This window comes from Canis lupus, chromosome 24, assembly GCF_003254725.2.
Source record: "Canis lupus dingo isolate Sandy chromosome 24, ASM325472v2, whole genome shotgun sequence".
Lineage (NCBI taxonomy): Eukaryota > Metazoa > Chordata > Mammalia > Carnivora > Canidae > Canis > Canis lupus.
The window spans coordinates 8,487,995-8,506,508 of record NC_064266.1 but is presented as its reverse complement, the minus strand read 5'-3'; the positions used below and the strand labels follow the sequence as shown (position 1 = coordinate 8,506,508).

General features: G+C 34.7%; 2 protein-coding genes across 6 annotated transcripts in view; one reads left to right on the top strand and one right to left on the bottom strand.

Moving 5' to 3' along the window:
* Positions 1-18,514, top strand: part of MACROD2 (mono-ADP ribosylhydrolase 2) — a 1,929,479-nt gene that overhangs the window by 302,092 nt on the left and 1,608,873 nt on the right. The window lies entirely within an intron of this gene.
* On the bottom strand, positions 3,383-16,884 carry FLRT3 (fibronectin leucine rich transmembrane protein 3). 2 transcript variants are annotated; one of them, XM_025469283.3, is made up of 3 exons: positions 16,647-16,884; positions 7,901-8,650; positions 3,383-6,924 (listed from the first exon to the last, which is right to left on the bottom strand). In XM_025469283.3, exon 3 carries the CDS (start codon positions 6,879-6,881, stop codon positions 4,932-4,934), a length of 1,950 nt encoding a protein of 649 aa, XP_025325068.1. In that variant the 5' UTR covers positions 6,882-6,924; positions 7,901-8,650; positions 16,647-16,884; the 3' UTR covers positions 3,383-4,931. The 2 variants fall into 2 exon arrangements, with proteins under 2 accessions (XP_025325068.1, XP_025325069.1); XM_025469284.3 differs by having other exon boundaries at positions 8,452-8,650.

Sequence of the window (18,514 nt, the reverse complement as noted above, 5' to 3'; positions counted from 1 at the left end):
TATCCTGATCCCTTCACCCTCCAAACTTCTTAAAGAGTAATCTTAGTCATTTCTGTTTTATCTCCCATTATCCTGCCAACATCCTAGAAGCTCTTAGCTCTCTGCTGACACTGCTTCAGAATCCCTGGCAGTTCCTTTTCCATTTAAAACTGTGTCCTCTTCCAAATCCACATTCCAGATCATCTTCTGACATCCTTCTTTTAAAAAACAAATTTGTAGTTCCTTGATTTTATAATTTTCTTCTCATGATTATTTTCCTCCTTTGTAACCCCCGCTTTTCTTTTTACTTCTCTTCCTCTTCTTTCCTCACAAAATGTGGGTGTCCCTGTGGCTCATCTCTTTTCCCTCCCTCTGCTTACTTCTGCTGCTGCTGTCCTCCAACCTCTTGGCTTAAATAATAACCTGTTAGATATGCTGAAGATCTCTCCCCAGACCCTCATTTTCTATTTCCCAATAGACATTTCCAGAGGGATAACATACAAGTATTTTAAAACCTAAAGCAATTATACTTTATCATCTAAACTGGATCCCAACTGGGTCACTTAGAAGGTTAAAGAAGGTGCTATTGATAATTAGCCAGTGTAAATCTGGAGCATATGGTCACCTGTTCAAACCTAATATGTACAGAATACTCTTGAGATTTGCTCTTCTAGTACTTTTCATCATTAAATGCCTCACCAACATTCTGCTTACCTGGGCTAACAATCATCATCTTCAATTCTTATTCTTTGCTTGGTTCCCAGTTCCTATGAATTCTAACTTTCTTGTATCTTTGAATTACACTTAAAACAAAAACAAAAAAACCAACCCATTCCACTGTTTAGGCCCTTGTTTCCTCTTACCTGCAATACTTGTATGTCCTAACTTGTCTTCTTGCGCTGTTTCTCCTCATTCATCCTTCATTCGATAGTCTTTATTTCTATCCCCAAAGTGTACTGATTATTGATACACCTACTCAGAAACTGTCACCAAAGCATATCATCCAGACTTCTCAGCTAGGGATCCAACACACTACATAGTCTGATGTAAAAGAAGCTTTCCAGCCTTACCTCCTTTCTGGACCTTGTATTTCAGCAGGCCTGTTGGCCTTTCCCCAGATACCTCCAAAATCAGTAGTCCCCAGTTGCATCAGAATCACCTTTGGAATTAAAGAAAAATTTAAATACCCAACTTTAATCTGGGAGATTTAAATTTAGTAGGTCTGTATTGAAGCCTGGTTATCTTTGTAAAAGCCTCCCCAAGTGATTGTGACCAAAGCCAGCACTGAGAAACATTGCCCTTGTTTCCCTATCTCTATGACTTTGTTCACCGTTTTTCTCCATGGCCAATATCTAGTTTTCTTGTTTTCTTTTTAAATATTTTCTTATCCTTCAATACCTGGCCTTCATTTTACCTCCTTCATGAAGTTTTCTTTGACCCATCCAAAGAGATCTAGTTATATCTTCTATACCGCAGTTGTAGTAAACTTTCATTAGATTTTATGTTTATGCCTTATATCCCATAGACAGTATACTTCTTGGATGCAAATGCTTCTGCTATTTATAATGTGGAAGCCATTCTGTATAGGTCATTGGCTGTTGAGATTATATGTAGAGATCTTTGAAGTTCTTAAGAAAGTGATTGATAACCATGAGTTATTTTTGCTAATTTAACCAAAAGTCCAAAAGCATAAAATACAAGTTTTAATTCTAAGACTACGCTAAGTTAAGATTTGCTAATCATGCTAAGTAGGAGAAAGGAATTAGAATTTTAAATGCCACTACTGTTTTCAGCAACAGATGAGCTAATATTAAAGTAAATTCAGTGGTGGGTTGGTTCCTTTCACATCCATGCTTCAGGTGCTTTAAAGCATGTGGGTCTCTTTGGATTCCTTAGGAAAACTGTCATGTAGGCATGCAGCTATAAAATGTGCTTCACTCAGAAACTGTAGTTAGTAAAGCAGAGTTTTTTTGTTTGTTTTGTTTTTTTTTACTAGTTCTTTTGAAGGCACAGGGGAATACTTTTAATAAATCGGCCTTGCTGAAAGATAGAATACAGTGTTGTTTTTAATAGGGAATGAGAGCATAAGTGCAGTGATTTAATATAGTTACAAAAGGCTGCTTCCAAAAACAATTTTTGATTTTTGTCAAACATTCAGCAAAAGAGCGATTTTTCCCTCAAACAAATTTTTTTTTGTCACTTCCCAAATTGTATTCTTGTTAAATCTGTAAGTTGTATATTCAGGATGGGATTTTTCTTTGTACTACAATTTTCTCTGTGCCTGATCAGTAAAAATTGTAACCATATAGTTTGATATATATATGCAGATGGATTTTATAATTAATTTAATGCCCTTTAAGGTAGATATTTGTATTTAATTATTTTATTGAAAGAATATATATTTGGATTTCATAGCAAGCCTAGAGAAATAATAAACTTTTACTGTTAGTGCTGTCTCTATTTGCTGATATAGAACCTTTTTCTGATTTATCCCAGGTAAAATAATTAAAATGCATGTATTAGAACATACATAAAATTTTCTGTACTCATGCAAGATGTACTAACTGGAAAACAGTCGATATAATCTCTTGGCTTTTGACTTTTTATAAACTCATAGGTTTATAGTGAATTTATGGAACCATGTAGCTGTTTCCCTGATTTTGTGGCAGCACTGTAGCTGAACTTCTCAAAACCTCTAGAAGCAAAAGTCAAACTTCCTTCACAAAATGTTCCTTATATTTACTGTTAATCACATGAGTCTTTGCCAAGTTATTCCTAGAAAATAGGCATTCTTCATAATAGGAACTCAAAAGAGAAGGTATTGGGAAACTTATGAAGATGGCAAATGAATAATGAATCAGTTTTCGCAGGCAGCTGGAGATACTTGTTAGTAGACCAGTAGAAACAGAAATTATCTGCCAAACCTCTGGAAACACATGACAAACTTTTCTTGACCATAATAGTGCTAACTTATATTCAATTGAACACTGTGCAGTCTCCATACATATTATTTAGGCCTCACAACAACCCTGTGAAGTGGGCTGAACTAATAGCCCCCATTTTACAGACAAGGAAACTAAGCTAAGAAGAAAAAGTGGTTTGTTTTTGAGTACATACCTACCAAGGGTATGTACTCAGTTTGGATCTGAGATTCCAAATCCTCTAATGCCAACTCATACTACCAAAAATCTATTTTAAAAAATATTAGTTTTTCAAAGACCACCATAAAAAATATCAGTCAGGACAATGGCAGCAGTGTAAAAAAGACAGAAAGATTACCACACCACTTCTGAGGTTTTCTGATTTGGAATAAATAAGCAAAACAATAGTATCCTAAAAGACTGCTAGGAAATTAGTTTGTACATGAAACACTGAACTCTTTCAAGTATAATGATACACAAGCTCAAGATACTGCTACTTTTATTTGTAGCCAACGTTTATTTTTATGCCTAGAAAAATACATGGGGGTGCTTAGGAATAATGTGCTGGGCAATTTGCTACTTTAGTGATAGTAACATAATCCCGAAAAAGCAAGCACGATTATTTTGTACTTTTTCTTCGTTTTATTCAGCAATAAGACCATAATTTTTCATATTTAAGGAAGTATGAAAAATTTGTCGAGTTTTAAAAGCTGAATACATGTAGCGTTGGATCAAGGCACATACAAGACTGGCCAAAGGGCGTACAATGCACTTTGGTTTTTTGTTGGGAAAAAAAAATGGCAACAGAAAAATGATGTGGTTTTTAAACAAGTAATAGCTCACAATTCTGTAGGAAGCTAGAAAGAAATGTTACATTACAAGTTCATTATGTGATACGTGGAAAACTGTGACAGTAATGGGCAGTATTCTTGATCATTGTGAAAGTAAATTGAACTTTTTTATGTACAGTGTTAAAACATTTCACATAAACCAGATCTAAATTTGATTTCTAGTATTCATTTTTCTTTTAAATTCTTTCTTATTTAAAGTACTACTTTTTCTGCATTGTTGAGGGGAATTGCTTATGGTTATACTATCTTTTTAAATACATGTGTTTCTTTTTTGACATCGTTTATGATAAAAACATAAACATTAACAATTATGTCTTTAGAATTCACTTTTCAAAAATTGGGATGGTATAGGCAAAACCAAAATGCAATTCTGGTATTTGTGTTCATTATACTATGGAGTCTAAGTTTTCATGTTTTCCTAAGTACAAATTTCCCCCCTAACGTAGAAGCATGCTCACATTATTGATTTGTGAAGTCCTTCATTCTCAAAACTTTGTTAACAGTGGTTTTAACAACAGACTTCATACTCCTTTATGCCAGCTGATGTATTCAGTTCGAAAGATAATGCTTTCTTAAGGATATCTACTTTGCTTAGAGTAGAAATGGAGATATGCAGCAAGTTTGATATTGCCCATTACTTCACATATTTTAATTTATTGAATACCACTGGGATAATACAAATTTAATAGTTGGAGCATTTCATAACTATTTTTTGAACTTTAATTTTTCTCATTCAGCCAGTTTTTTTTTTACATTTTATTAATACCAAAGTGAAAAATGGCCTGTGCTTATACTACAAGGATCTCATGTGAACTCAGTCCTGATTGTTCAACACAGCAAGGAAATCACTTTCACAGTCAACAAGTCATCTTACTCAGTAGAACACAAAGTAAATGGTTTATAACTTCAATATTTGCAAGGAAAATACAGTACAAATTACTAAAAAATACTAAAATATAGAATTGTGTTCAGGCATCTCCACTACATCAATCGCAGCAGTAACCTGAAATTTGAAACTTTTAATAAAAAGTTCTTAAATATAAATTATATGGCAAATGTACAGTACATTGCTTTTTCCAGTCTCTTTTTTTCCAGTGTTTTGCAGTAGAACAGGGTTCCTACCATCACTTCCCTTAGGTTTAAAAAAACCGAAACACAGTCTGCTACAAGGCCTCCAGCATCATGAGTGCGAGTGATCTGAGTCTGGAATACCACTGTCTCTGTAGCTTCGGTTACTACTGCTTTCACTGTGATTGTTTTTATACAGATTCATTCCATTAGGAGGAAATATGGTGTGTATTACAAATTCCTCCTTTGAGATTGGTTCATTGCTTATTGGTAACATCTGAAAAGAAGTCTCCCTGATTTCCAGGATGGAGTTGTCCTTCTTAGTGCCAGCTTCCGCATAGTCATCCTTTCTTCTTCTCCCTTTGCTGTACGCACAGTTCCTTGAGAAGAGTGATCCATTCCTATGAACATACCAGCACACTAAAGCAAGAAGGGCAATGGTCACCAGGGCCACAGCCCCACCAATGATGGCAGCCAATGGTAAATTGGGGTTTTTGTAAGGTTCTTTCTCTTGCTCTCTATTAAGGGTGGTTGTAGGGTTGTACATTCGAAGGGGTGCAGTTTCAGTCTCAATACAAACACGGGTGTCATCAAATAGGTAGAGGTTACTGGTTTCCATGGGAACCATGCAGACTCGATAGGGCGAATCAGGCTCTAGGGCTGTGACCAAGTATTCATTACGTTCTCCTGTTACGATTGTTTCTGTTATAGATCCAGATGCTGGGCTATGGCCCAGTTTGAGCCAGCTGAGTCTTAAAGCAGTCATAGGTAGGACAAGTTTCCAAGAGATGTGAATTGTGTCGGAAGTGACAGATTTCACAGTAATTATAATTGTTTTTCTTGCTGGACTCCCTGTGGTTCGCTGATCTTTAGTGAGCTTAGGATTCTTGATGTCTGGTTGTTTGGTCACTGGAGCTGGCCACTGTCCTTGAGCAGGATATACCGTGTTGGGTATTGCAGTGGTTATCTGAATGGTGCTTACAACTGCACTGTCCTTACAATCAAATAACTCTGCATTAAGGTCCTTAATCGCCATCCCCCGAACTTTTTCAGGGGCTTGGCACATAAGCCCACGTACATTGACCTTCATAGGTAGTGATTGCAACCAGTCACGTACCCATTTCATCTTGCACCCACAATACCAGGGATTGTTGCGAAGAATCAGTTGGGTTATATTGTCCAAATCATCAAAGATACCCTGAGGTAAATTACTTAGGTTGTTATTGGACATATCAAGTCGATACAGCTGCCTTAGATAAGAAAAAGCATTTGGGGGCACCCGATTGATGTGGTTATCTTGAAGATAAAGCTTCCTCAGGTTTGTGCCTGGAAGGTTTACTGGTGCAGCAGTCAGGGAATTCCGTACCAGGGACAGTTCTGTTAAGTTGACTAGGTTGAAAAAAACTTTATCACCTAAACCATGGTTGTTCAATAGATTTCCATCCAAAACCAGGCGTTTTAGGCTAGTGAGACCTTGAAGAGATGGGGATGAAATAGTGGATATGCGGTTATCATCCAAGCGTAGTTCTTCTATAGTCCTAGGCAAACCCCAGGGGATTGTGCTAAGGTGATTACGGGACAGGAAAAGCAGTCGAAGATAGTTGCTGTCTCGGAATGCCCCCTCTTCAATGCTAACAGCAGAGACCGAATTATCATCTAAGTGTAATTCTTCCAGGTAGGGAATTTTGGAAAGAGAATCATAAGTGATAGTCCTTATGTTATTTTCTTGCAAATGTAACTCTTTTACATACTTTGGTAGATTGGTAGGAAATTCATCTAAACTGTTGTGGTATAGGTATATTCTTTCTACTTTTAGTAAGTTTTTCAAATCTGAAGGAATTCCAGCGTTATTGATTTGGTTGTTCTGAAGGTAGAGAGTTGTAGCATCCTCTGGTATTCCTGCTGGAATGGATGTCAGAAAGCGATCATTACAGTAAATGAAACCTGCATCACAGCGGCACACAGATGGGCAGGATTTAGCCATAACTGATAGAGGTGCCACCTGAAGGAACAGCCCAATTTTAGTCCCGATGAGGAAAATGCTCCAGGCTGGGTTGATCATGGTCAGCAGTGTTAAGGTCTTTGTACACGGTAGTGTCAGAGCCCTAAAATGGAATGAGTGAAAAGAAAGACCAAAAACAATCAGGTCAGGATACTTAAAATAGTATTCCAAATAGATGTGGAAACTAAAATATCTATAATCACTTTTAATGTATTAATTTTTTTTGCATGCCTAGAATTTCTTGCTAGCTAGCTAACAGTGAACATGATCATATAATCTCTTTACCTTAACTGTTTGTAGTATTAATATCATGTCCCAAATCCATTTGATTTTGAAACATTAAATATAATAAATGTTTTATTGAGCATTTTCATAATACTTGATATCAATTCTATACCCAGTCACTGACCAAGCTAATCAATTTTCTATTTTTTCTTAATATTCATAATGAATTGGCACATAGGAATATGATTTTTTGTATTTAAAAATCAAAATTTGATGTTTACTTCTTAGGTAGACTGTATAGGTGTAGAAATGTGTAGTAAAAAAAAAAATCTATCCTCTTAGTATTCAAGAATAGTAAGTTAAATACAAATACCTCTTAAGATCCTGAATCCTAGTAAAGCCATTCATTTGTTTTGATTGTTTATGTTACTTTTTAAATTATTGATATTAAATATCATTACATAGATATTTCTAACAAGAAAATCAGAAGGAATTTTTTTCATCTATTTTAAGGAAGGAAAGACTACAAAGCTAATACATCCAGCTAACCTAAGTGAAAATTCCATTTCACATTAAACTAGTTCTTTGTTTTGTTCCCATTTTTTTTTGTTTCATACTACAAGGTTTAATGACTTTATGCAGATTTCCCATTATGTTCACATCATATATTTCACAATGCATTTATCTTTCTACAAATTCTAATCTAGAATATGGTTCAACTTTCCCCATGGCTGGAGAGTTATAGATTTGTACTGATCTATTGTGGGTAATAATGATCTTGTCTGCACTTTTACGTATTAATTGGCCTTTGTAATTTCAGGCATGAAAATAAAACACTTTAATATTTTTCCTACCTTTTTGAATCATGTGAATAAATTTTGCATGAGTGAAAATCCAATGCACAAAAATTATTTTCCTGATGAGGGACTGGGACTTATAAACTCTTGTTCAGTCCTTGGAAATGTTCTTCACTGTTTATTCATGTAATCCTATGCCGCACACACCTCCAGATCAGGCTCGCTGTTGTCAGTGAACATTCCAGCTACAGTTCAGCATGGTAGGCAAGCTCATTAAAGTAGGGACCAGAGACAATTCAGCTTCCTGTTACTATGTAGAACACATGGCTTCCTATGCACTTTTTTTTCCTGATAGAGTTTCTGTGTGAAGGTTCCTTTTGTGTAGCTTAATTCCCTTAGTAGAAATTGCTCTCTTTAAAATTCTTATTGGCTCTTCTGTGCAATGTGGTCAGAGATAGTAACTTCAGATCCTCATGAAGAAAGCCATTCATGATGCTAAGGCCTGTATAGTAATAGGTTTTTCCATCAGTTACCCCCCACCTTTATTCCTGTCCAGGATTATCCGAGTATAAACTTTGTACAGTAGCTATATCCTGAGGTATGATTACCTGCTGTGAAATAGCTATTTCCAGCTTTTGCTTCTTGCTGCTTTCTCAGAATAGCTGGCGCAGTCACGTTATATAAGAACAGGTATTCTTTTTTAAGAGGTAAAACTTAATTCAAATATTCTTCATGAGAAAAAATAGGAAGCATACTAGATTTCCTTTACTTTTCTCTTCCTTAAAATATATTGGGTCTGAGCATCTCCTGTAAAAGCAAAAGGTTTTAATGAACTATTAATAATGAACTTTAACATGATAGAGAAATTTCCTAGACATTTAACTTCAGTTTTTCTTTAAGCAACATATCTTTCATCTTAGTAACTGGTGAAAAGGAGTAAGATGACCTCTTTGTTTTTTACTTCCCAATTTTACTATATAAATAAAGTGGGAGCTAAAGTTGAGATTGTCACCAAACAGATAATTTCTACTGTTAAATGTTAATGCCACCTTAAACTAAACACAGAAGCAAATCTTTATTCAAGGACCAGCCAGTGCCTTCCATGGCTTTTGAATTCAAGTCAGGCTAATCTTTAAAAGTTCATGTTTAAATCTTAGATATAAAATGAAAAAAATGTTTGAAAAGAAGAAAACAAATATATGTCAAAGAGGTGAGCAAATACGTCACAAGGGTTTTTGATAGAAATGCCATGATAACTTTTAAGAGATTTCTGATCATCGTTTTACAAAGTCATACAATGTACAATGTAAAGACTTGAAAAGAATTTGCGTTAGAATCTTTTCTTTTGATTTGCTCGGTGCCCTGTTTAATTCTTCCTGTAGGCCTCAATTTTCTCAATTGTAGAATGTGAACGTTATCACCTTTCTCTTTAGAGGTATTTCTGAGGACTAGTTGATGATCCTGAAACTCTGGTTACTCAGGTGTTCTTGGCCAAAAGGTAGCATAGATATTCAACGAATTATTAGTTTTTTAGGAGAATATAATTTTAATTTTCTTTTAGCAAACTGAAAATCTGTATTTGTAATAGAAAGGATGCTATGTCAAGCTATCTTCTTAGAATGACCATTCGGAAAGTTTATCAAAACCTGACAAGGCATTTCTCTCTAGGTTCAAACATGAACAAGCCAATTTCCAGTAAGTATATTTTTCATTTCTGAAAGAAGACCTAAGGCTTCACCAAAAAGACTAGTGATTTTAATGATGACTGTTTTGCCCATTATCTAATATGCATGAAGATTTTTTTTTTTTTTTTGGTAGAGCTGAGGAAGTGAGTAACTTTAGTATCTATTATGCAGGGTTACCCACTCAGGTGATTTCTGTCTAGTAGGGAGCATTAAGGTTTGACCCTGAAATTAAGGACTACAGTAGAAGCAATTTGCTTCCCCCAGTAATTACCTAGTATCCCACAACGATAGCATCTGTTCCAGAATTCAAATACTACTGAAAGTAAACATGAAAAAGGCCAAGATTTGTGTTTCTGATTCTATCAGAAAATTCAATGTCTTTTAGTTTGCCACCAAATACCAATACTATCATAGAATGCATTAGCAGAAGGAAACTTAAAAAAAAAATTACAGCTCCATTTAATTTATTATTTAAGCAACTTGAAACAAAAATAGCAGTTAGCAGATGGATTAAGTAGTCTCTAGTGTGTATTGCAAAGTGCCCACAGAGGAAAGTTTAAATGATTTATTGTTTCAAGTGAGGTTTTACTGTGGTGCATTTAGTACTTTGCTCATTATTGTTGAATTTCAATAGCATAGTTTCATGAAAACTGTTGCTTTTGTGGAATGTGGAAATGAAAAACCAAGCTGTTCAAATTATAAGTACAAAGTTTAAAAAGTATCATTATTTTAAAAGGTATCTGCTGTAAATATTTTCTAAGCTTGAAAATTATTCAACATTTAAAATCATGTGGTTAATTTAAGGTTAGGAAACAATTACTTTTGTTAAATTGCATTAGAACCTAATTAAAAACTATAATAAAAGTCACTGGTGAGAATCTTCTTAAAATATTGCCAATAGTCAGGCATTTGTCATACTTCAACACACACTTTAAACAGATGAATCTGATGAATGAGGATTTAAAAATTGTTGACTGTCCCCCAAATGAGATCAGCCTACGGAATGCCTAAAATAATGATTGTAATGATAACTAGTACTAGAGGTTGTATCTGAACTATAAATATTTTATGAAATCAAGTTTTAAGAATATCTATTGATTTTCACATTTTTAACCAGAGGAAAAAAAAAAACTAAATTGGTGTGAAAAGAAGGCTAATTTGTTTATTTTTCTTGTTTTGTATCTGTAAAACTGCTTCTTTTGCTCTGTTTGATATGCAAATTCACATTGCCATTAATACAATGGTGTTAATAATGTGGGATTAACAGAAAGCCTTAAATCTCATTAAATTCTTGGAAAATGTCATTCTCTTTTCCTCAAATTGCATTAAAACAAGAGGCAAAAATATAAATTATAGCAGGTTTCTTTAGAGAGGATACTTTTAGAAATGAAGATTCCTTCAGAAATTCCTGCTCCCTTTATTTAAGCTCAAAGCTTTTTTTTGTATTAAACTCAAGCTTTTTCATATTAAAGCCAATAATAATCTATCTAAAATACATGATTCTGCCCCCATTTTTACAGTTCCCGTTTTTCTGAGCTGGCTCTACATATTCATGCACATAGAGGCTTGGTAGTTGATTGTGAATGATAAAAAGAAAAATGAGCCCCACTGGTATGGACACTGTGGCCAGTTTCCACAACATAGACTTCAGAAGCCTTTATGTCTGCATAGGCTTGAAAAAAGGCCATTACTTCTGAACAAAAAGGAATTGATCTTTCAGAAAAAAAAAAATTGTTTATAGGGTAACTTGGGGAAAAACATAAATGGACCCTGGTTACTTAAAGAAATGTTTTAAAATTATTTTTAATGGACTCATTACTAAGTAGATAGCATTTAAAACTGTGGCAAAAAGGACAACATAATCACCTCACTGACAAATCAAATTTTTAATAGGGATCTTTCTCATCAGTTTCTTTTTATAAACAAAAATTGTGGAGTTAAAAATATATGCATTTATAATGTAATCAAGTCTGTGAAAAGTCTCCAATTTAGTTTCATGATACACCTAAGAAAGTATTAGATAAGGATGCTATCGTTTTATGATATTTTTAAAAAAGCTAATATAATTAATACGTTTTATCAAATAGAAAACTGGCATTTACATACAATCAAGGATTTGAGGCAATCTGCATGTTTATATGATATCTTCTCTGTTACTACATTATTTTAGAGGTGGGGATGTTTGAAATGAGAAGGTATTCTCATGTTCTGATCACTTAGTTTAAGATTATATATTGATAATATGCGCTAACTTCCTAAACCTTTTTCTGCCTTTTATTTGAATTGATTTTGATTTGAAATCATTGCACATTTTTTTAAAAAAATACTTAATTCAAGTACAGAGTTTTGAGATTTTAGTAAAGTCTTCTTAATGATTTGCTTCACAAATGATATCTTAATGATGGGAACTTTTAAAAAATATTTAATCTAAAAGTAGAACTTTCAATTTTAATCTAAGTTAATTGCATTATTATCTTGAATAAAATCTTGAGATTGAAGAAGACACATGGGTAATCAGATTTATCCAAGTCTATGAATATTTCTAGATAAATTGGAGTTTATATAATCATAATCTAGAGTTTTAGAAGGTAATTTGTTTATGAAGGCTAAATTGCTGCTAGAAAGCACAACAAAATGATCAACCTGTGAATGCTACGTCTTTGTAATGACAAATGGTATTTAGAATAAGCTACATATATGGTTAAACTGAAAAAACTGGAGTATATCAGGTTAGTTAATAGTGACAGCAAAATGCTTTCTAAGCAGCCTGTCTGGTGGTTAAATTTTCCACGATCATCAGATTTCAGGAAAGTTCCAATTCTTTTGTTTAATGCCAGGCAAGCAGAAGGACCTCTAACTCCCCTCTTGAGAGTCATGAAGTCTGAAGGGTTTGCTGAGCAGCAGAGAAGCAAGTGTGCCTTTTCATACTTGGTTTTATCTAGACTATTTTCTAGCCTGAAAAAGGTTGTGTTTTACTTATGCAAAATAGAGTATAAAAGTTCTAAAGCAAATGATTTTTCCTTCCTCCTTTTATATTACTGGTTCTTTTTCTCCCAATAGATTTGTGATAAATGAATCCAAATCTACTTCATTTATATTGGCTTTTAAAGTTAAATTGAGCATCCTTAAAACAAAAAGGCAAACTAGGATGATATCTTTCATCATAGCGAATGCTTCTTCCTTTTGTGATATTTAAAGCCAGACTAAATGAATTAGAGAACCAAGGTTTGTATAAATAAGGCATTAATTTAAAGGGTGGTAAAGGTGAGCAGTCCAGGGCTTGGGCAGGGAATATGCTTTAAGTTTGCATTGACCTTTGAACCATTGCAAGTTAAAACTATACTATTTAAAATTGCATTTTCCCATTGCAAACTTTAAAGTTCCTTTTTCAGTGTTGTGTGTACAATTTGGTTGATGTGCTTTACATTTCTAACATTCAAGTTTCTATATATGAATACAACTCTTTGGGTCTACTGTGTGCCCAGCACTGTGCTGGTTGATGAGAACATCCCAAGTCATAAAACACTTAGTGTTTTTTTTCTGTTTTGTTTTTCATTTCAGAGTAGGGTATTATTGATGTAAAGCAAATGAAGAGGGAGAAAATCAACAACACATAAACTGATCAATCCACAGTCCAGTGGCACACTTTAAAAATGGTATTTAACCAAATGTGGTCTGTGGGTTATCTTTTCAAAGTTGCCACGGTAACTTGTGCACATGAAAAGTGAAAGAATAAAGAACAAAAGCTGTCATTGTCTTATCAAGTGAGAACAATTTCTCTCTCCTCTCATTTAAGGAGACTAATACCTGGAAAGAGCTTTTTATACATTCCTGACACTGAATTTTGAGTCTAGGAAAAAGATAATGCATATGCAAAACAAATGTAAGTTTAGCTGCTGCTTAAATTATATTTCATTCCTTTGTGACTTAAAATGTTTTCTCTGGGGTTCTTGTCAATAGTCAAGTCAAAGTTCTGAAACCTGCTCCTCTAATGCAACGTAAACATGGCTTTCAAAACTCTTTTTTAGTGGTAATGTTTCAACAAATTTAGTGATGCTGATTTGCAGTTTCAGACTGCAAAATGCTCTCTGAAACATATATTCCTATTTTGGTTCTTAAAAGGAAGAAGGCTTTTCCAGAAGACATTGTTGGAAACTGGTTTTGAAATGGTGGAATATTAGAAGACGAGAAACAGCCCTTTTTTATGCTCTGAAGAAAAAAAATGCAGTTTTGAGAATTAATATTGCTGAGAGATTTACTGTAGAGTTTTTGCCCACTGGGGGGTGGTACACTCTACCAGAACACTGCTTTCAGAAGCTGCAACGCAAGTCAGATGTTGGCTGCTGCCGGCCAGTTTTTCTCTGGTTTAATTACAACAAAGCCTCCCGTTGAGAAGAACAGTGAAGGCCTCTAGGGCAAAAGGTGGGGGGTAGGAGGGGAAGGGGATGAAGGGAAGAGGGAAGAAATTACAGCCTTTGAAAAATTACTGAATCTTAGTTCCCTCATTGACTTCATTTATGGTGGTCTTCATTTGACTTTCAAGAATTATTTATAATGCTATTAAACAAACTGATTGAATGAAAATACTTAAGGCGGTTTAATTCAAAATTTTTAAGTTAACTCTGAATCCTGCTATTCATCACATTCTTTGTTATGCAGCCCACCCACCTTAATAAAAGAGGGGAAAGTTAAGATCGACCAAAATTTTTCTTTAAATGACCAGATTTAATTTCGTATTGGTATAACATTGGCACACCAAAAATAAGAGGCAGAAAGAAGAAACATTCATATAATATTACCATAAGGCAAATTCTCTGCTACTGATTTTTGTAGGGTTTTAAATTGTTCAAAATAATTCAGAAAGGAGGAAGCCTTAGGGTGTGTGGCCAAGAAAAGCACAGACAGATCTCTCTGCAGTGAACTTGCATGTTTAAAGCTGATAATTGTATTTTTCATCTGGAGACAGTGAGTGTTCATTAGGGTCTGGTGTCCCTAGGAAGGAGAGGCTGAACATAATTGGAGTTTCTATTTGATTGGGCAATATAGTCTAGAGAAGAAACTGGGGTAAAGATAATTAATAGCTTGCTAACAAAGTCTGACAGCCACAAGATTTCAACCAAATTTATTTCACACTGCTTCATTTAGCCCTGAAAAAGTTTTGATAGAATTGGAGTCTCCTTAATTAACACTTGAAAGCAAAAGAAACATACCTTCTATTTTGCTGCCACACTCAGTTATGACAAATTTCCTTACTGTTTTTCCTCCTTGGTGAAAACTTTATTTGGTGCCCAATTATGTATTTCACAAATGCTAATGTTTAGGAAGTGTTTAGTTGGGCATATTGAACGTAATCATAATTGATTTAAAAGGTGGGGGGGCAGAGAAATGAAAAGTCCAGTTAATAACTGATGGTTAGTATTATACTTGAACAATATTAATGTATTCACTATGTTTATTCATTCTGTAATATCTTGCTGATTCCTGGATTTGATGTGTTTTGGCAGTACTCCATTAAAAAAAAAATTAGATGAGATTTTCCTACTTAACTACGTACAATCAGGGTTTTGTAAGCTTGTTTATTTCAGGCTAATCTATATATATATGTGTTTGTGTAATTATGTGTGTATATATTGTGTATACCCACATATTTGCAAACTAAGTAGTGTATCTCTGATTTAATCTTCTTAGAGATTAAAATGTGGTATATTATTCTTAATATTGGTAGTAATGATAATATTAATATTTTGTGGTACTTTTAAGGGATTAATTTCTTTACTCATTTCAAAAGAGATAAGTATCAATCATACTTTTGGGGCAGGAAAAAATGGTTCTATCTCAAAAGAGACAAATTCTTTATGTTTTAAGCTAATCAGGATATTCTCATGCAGTTTGGGATAAATGAAAGGCATTGCTACAGCTGAAGCTCTTTTCTAGTGGTTGTATTCATGTTGTTTTCTGCTAATAAAATAACATGCATTTTTGAGCAGATAAATTTAAGAAAATTTAAAATAGCTATTTGTTAAAGCCATTTGAGAATTTGGTTATATAAGTGGAAAATATCAAGGCTTTTAAATTTTAAATAGTTAGATGTTGAAAAATATAGGCCTGCTGTACTTTTTACCTCTATGCAACCATTTTGTTTCAGACCTAATTCACTGAAAAAAAAATTTTTTTTTTGAGAAGATACATTTAACTACTTTTTGGAAGCTTTTTGGTATAAAATCATTTCTTCCAATATAAAATATTCTTATTGTAAGTTGCAAGTGAATGAATACTCTGTGCATCCCACTTGATGAAGGCTCTACTCATTTTTTTCCCCTGCCACCCCAAACTCACTGCATACATCAGGCATAGCTTCCACGCTGAGCTTTGTTAGTTTTCCTGAGTAGGCTTTGCCAATTACTATGCAAGTCACATACTGCATTTGCCCAAGCAGTGGATTTTGGCATTCTCCTGGATGGGAAGTATGGTTTGGAAGTAAAGTCTCCCCCTCCTCTGAGCAGAATTCACTAGTTTAGATTTGCAAGCCTGAAATGCTTGAAGCAGCTCTGGCAGGATAGCAGTGCAAGCTTTAAAATCTAGGTGTAGCTGTTAATCCTTGCAGAGGCACAGTAGTCTCCAGGAGTAGCTCGGCTCCTGTGAGCAAGATGTATGCTTTTCATGTACTGCGTACTCATGGGCTGAGGGATTATTGATTTTCTTTCACAGTTGTAAAAACAGCAATTGGTGATCATACCACACATACAGTACACCCCAAGTTAGCAAGACCTTTTGCTTCCCTCTCTCTGAAAAAAATCTGCCTTGTATTCTTCATGATTAACATTTAACTTTCCAACTTAAGGTTTTCCGAGGCTCTTTTCAAATAGCAACTATTACAAGGCAGAAAATAGCCATTAATTATTACTTTTTAATGAAAGAAGGTTTAAAGAAACTTCTTAGATGTGGCTATATCATCAAATTTTTCCTTGCTGGCTCGTACACGCACATATTGCTCTTACTGGTGACAGAACAGGCGTTCGTATTTGGATGCCTCATAGTACCAAGTCATTTCTGTCTACAGAGTAAAACCAAGCAAACTTTCTGGGACAATCTTAAGGAAAAACATGGGAAACACTTACCAGGAAGACGAGAAAAAGCAATCCCATATATACTGCCGCTATAGCTGTAATTCCACTGTGAACTGGAGTGATAACCCTCCCCCTCTCCCAAGCTCCGCGTCCAGTGCACACAAAGCCAACAGCAGCTGCAGGCAGAACTTGTCCTGCTTCGGATCACTCCTACACTGAGGAGTGAGGGAGAGCATTCCAGTTTACTGCACACAGCCCACCTCCAAGTCTGAAGTTAAAGCTTCACCTCGCAGTGGTTGAAGAAGGGGGTGATGTCATAGATGGGCAGGACTTAGGCGAGCTCTTGTTCAGTGAGGTAACTGGATAATCAGACAGATGAGCTTTGCAAACACTAGAGGGAGTGAGAGAAGCCAAAATGAGGCGCTTAGCCTGCCAAAGCTGGGATGCCATTTGGTTTGTAGGCAGCCTTTTGGAATTTCAGCGTTTTCTAAAGTTTAATACAATAAGGTAGTGATAGCAAGTTTTTTAAAAAAAATATGAGCATGTAAATGGATATTTATAAGAGTACAGTAGAACACAGGTTCTTTTTATCTTTGAGTTAATATGTATTAAGAAGTTAACCAAAAATCCTATTATTTTCATTTTCAAATCGTTCCAATAGCATTGCAATTTTTAAGGCTAGTAAGTCCAACATGAATATTTATTTGACACATAAGTAGAAGGCAGGTTCACACGAATAACATTTATTTAAGGAAAGGGAAACAGGAATGACAAAAGATAGAGATCCTTGAAGTAACCAGTTCTTTTTCCTAGAGGTAATGAGTAACTTGTTCTATGTTTTAGAAAATGAAAGTATTTTTCACATACTTCTACTATTTGTCCATCTCTTTTGAACTTAGTAGATATTAGATTTTTTTCCTATTTAAGGAGCCCTCCCTAAATATGAATAGTTGTAGAAGAATTAAATATTCTTTTCTTTTCTGATATGTTTTTGCTACTCTAAGTATGAATTAAGATATAAACATATTAAGGGCAGCCCAGGTGGCTCAGCGGTTTAGTGCCGCCTTCAGCCCACGGCCTGGTCCTGGAGACCTGGGATCCAGTCCCACATTGGGCTTCCTGCATGGAGCCTGCTTCTCCCTCTGCCTGTGTCTCTGCCTCTCGCTCTCTCTCTTTCCCTGTGTCTCTCATGAATTAATAAAAGAATTAAATCTTTAAACATATTAAGAAAAAAACCTTTCATGGGTGGTTTTGCTTTTATTAAAATAATTTTATTTTAATTTTGATACATGAATAAACACTGGACAATTATAAGACAGGCATAAATATCTATGTCTAATTAGTAGAATGGTAGACTTTAATATTCAACTATGATTTTCATAGACTGATCTGTATTTGATCAGCAATTGCTTTGGGCTCAGATTTCTATTAAATTCATTTCATTTTTTAATGTTGCTGGGGGGAATTTCGTTTTTATATTTACCTGGAGGGTAATTTCCTTAAACTAATATTATTTGCTTTAGTTTTAGAGGTTCACAGCATTGTCTTTTATGCTTTTAAAAAAGTTTCTATAAATGTTTGTTTCTGAAGAAGGCCAGCTAATTGTCCTTCCCAGGAGTATTTGATTATGGTCTCTTCATTAGCTTCATTTAGTTTATCTATTTTATGTGCTTCTTTGATAGCAGTTTGACCTTCTGAGTTCCCTCCAAGAATGGGTGATATCAAGGTAGAAGGTGAACCCCTGATAAGAGGTTATATTGACCCCTATTGTTCTGTGATTGCACTTTTGTTGGCCACGGAGGGCAGACCCATTAAATCCAGGAGTTTTAGAATTCTAATGTCTGTTGATAAGCCAGTTTCTCATAAATGTTAGATAGCACAACTTAAACTGAGATTCAACTGCTGACTTTTTGGAGGAG

What these genes read in the sequence shown, in the direction of transcription:
- FLRT3 (XM_025469283.3), bottom strand. Translation starts at nt 6,881, where the DNA reads ATGATCAACCCAGCCTGGAGCATTTTCCTCATCGGGACTAAAATTGGG.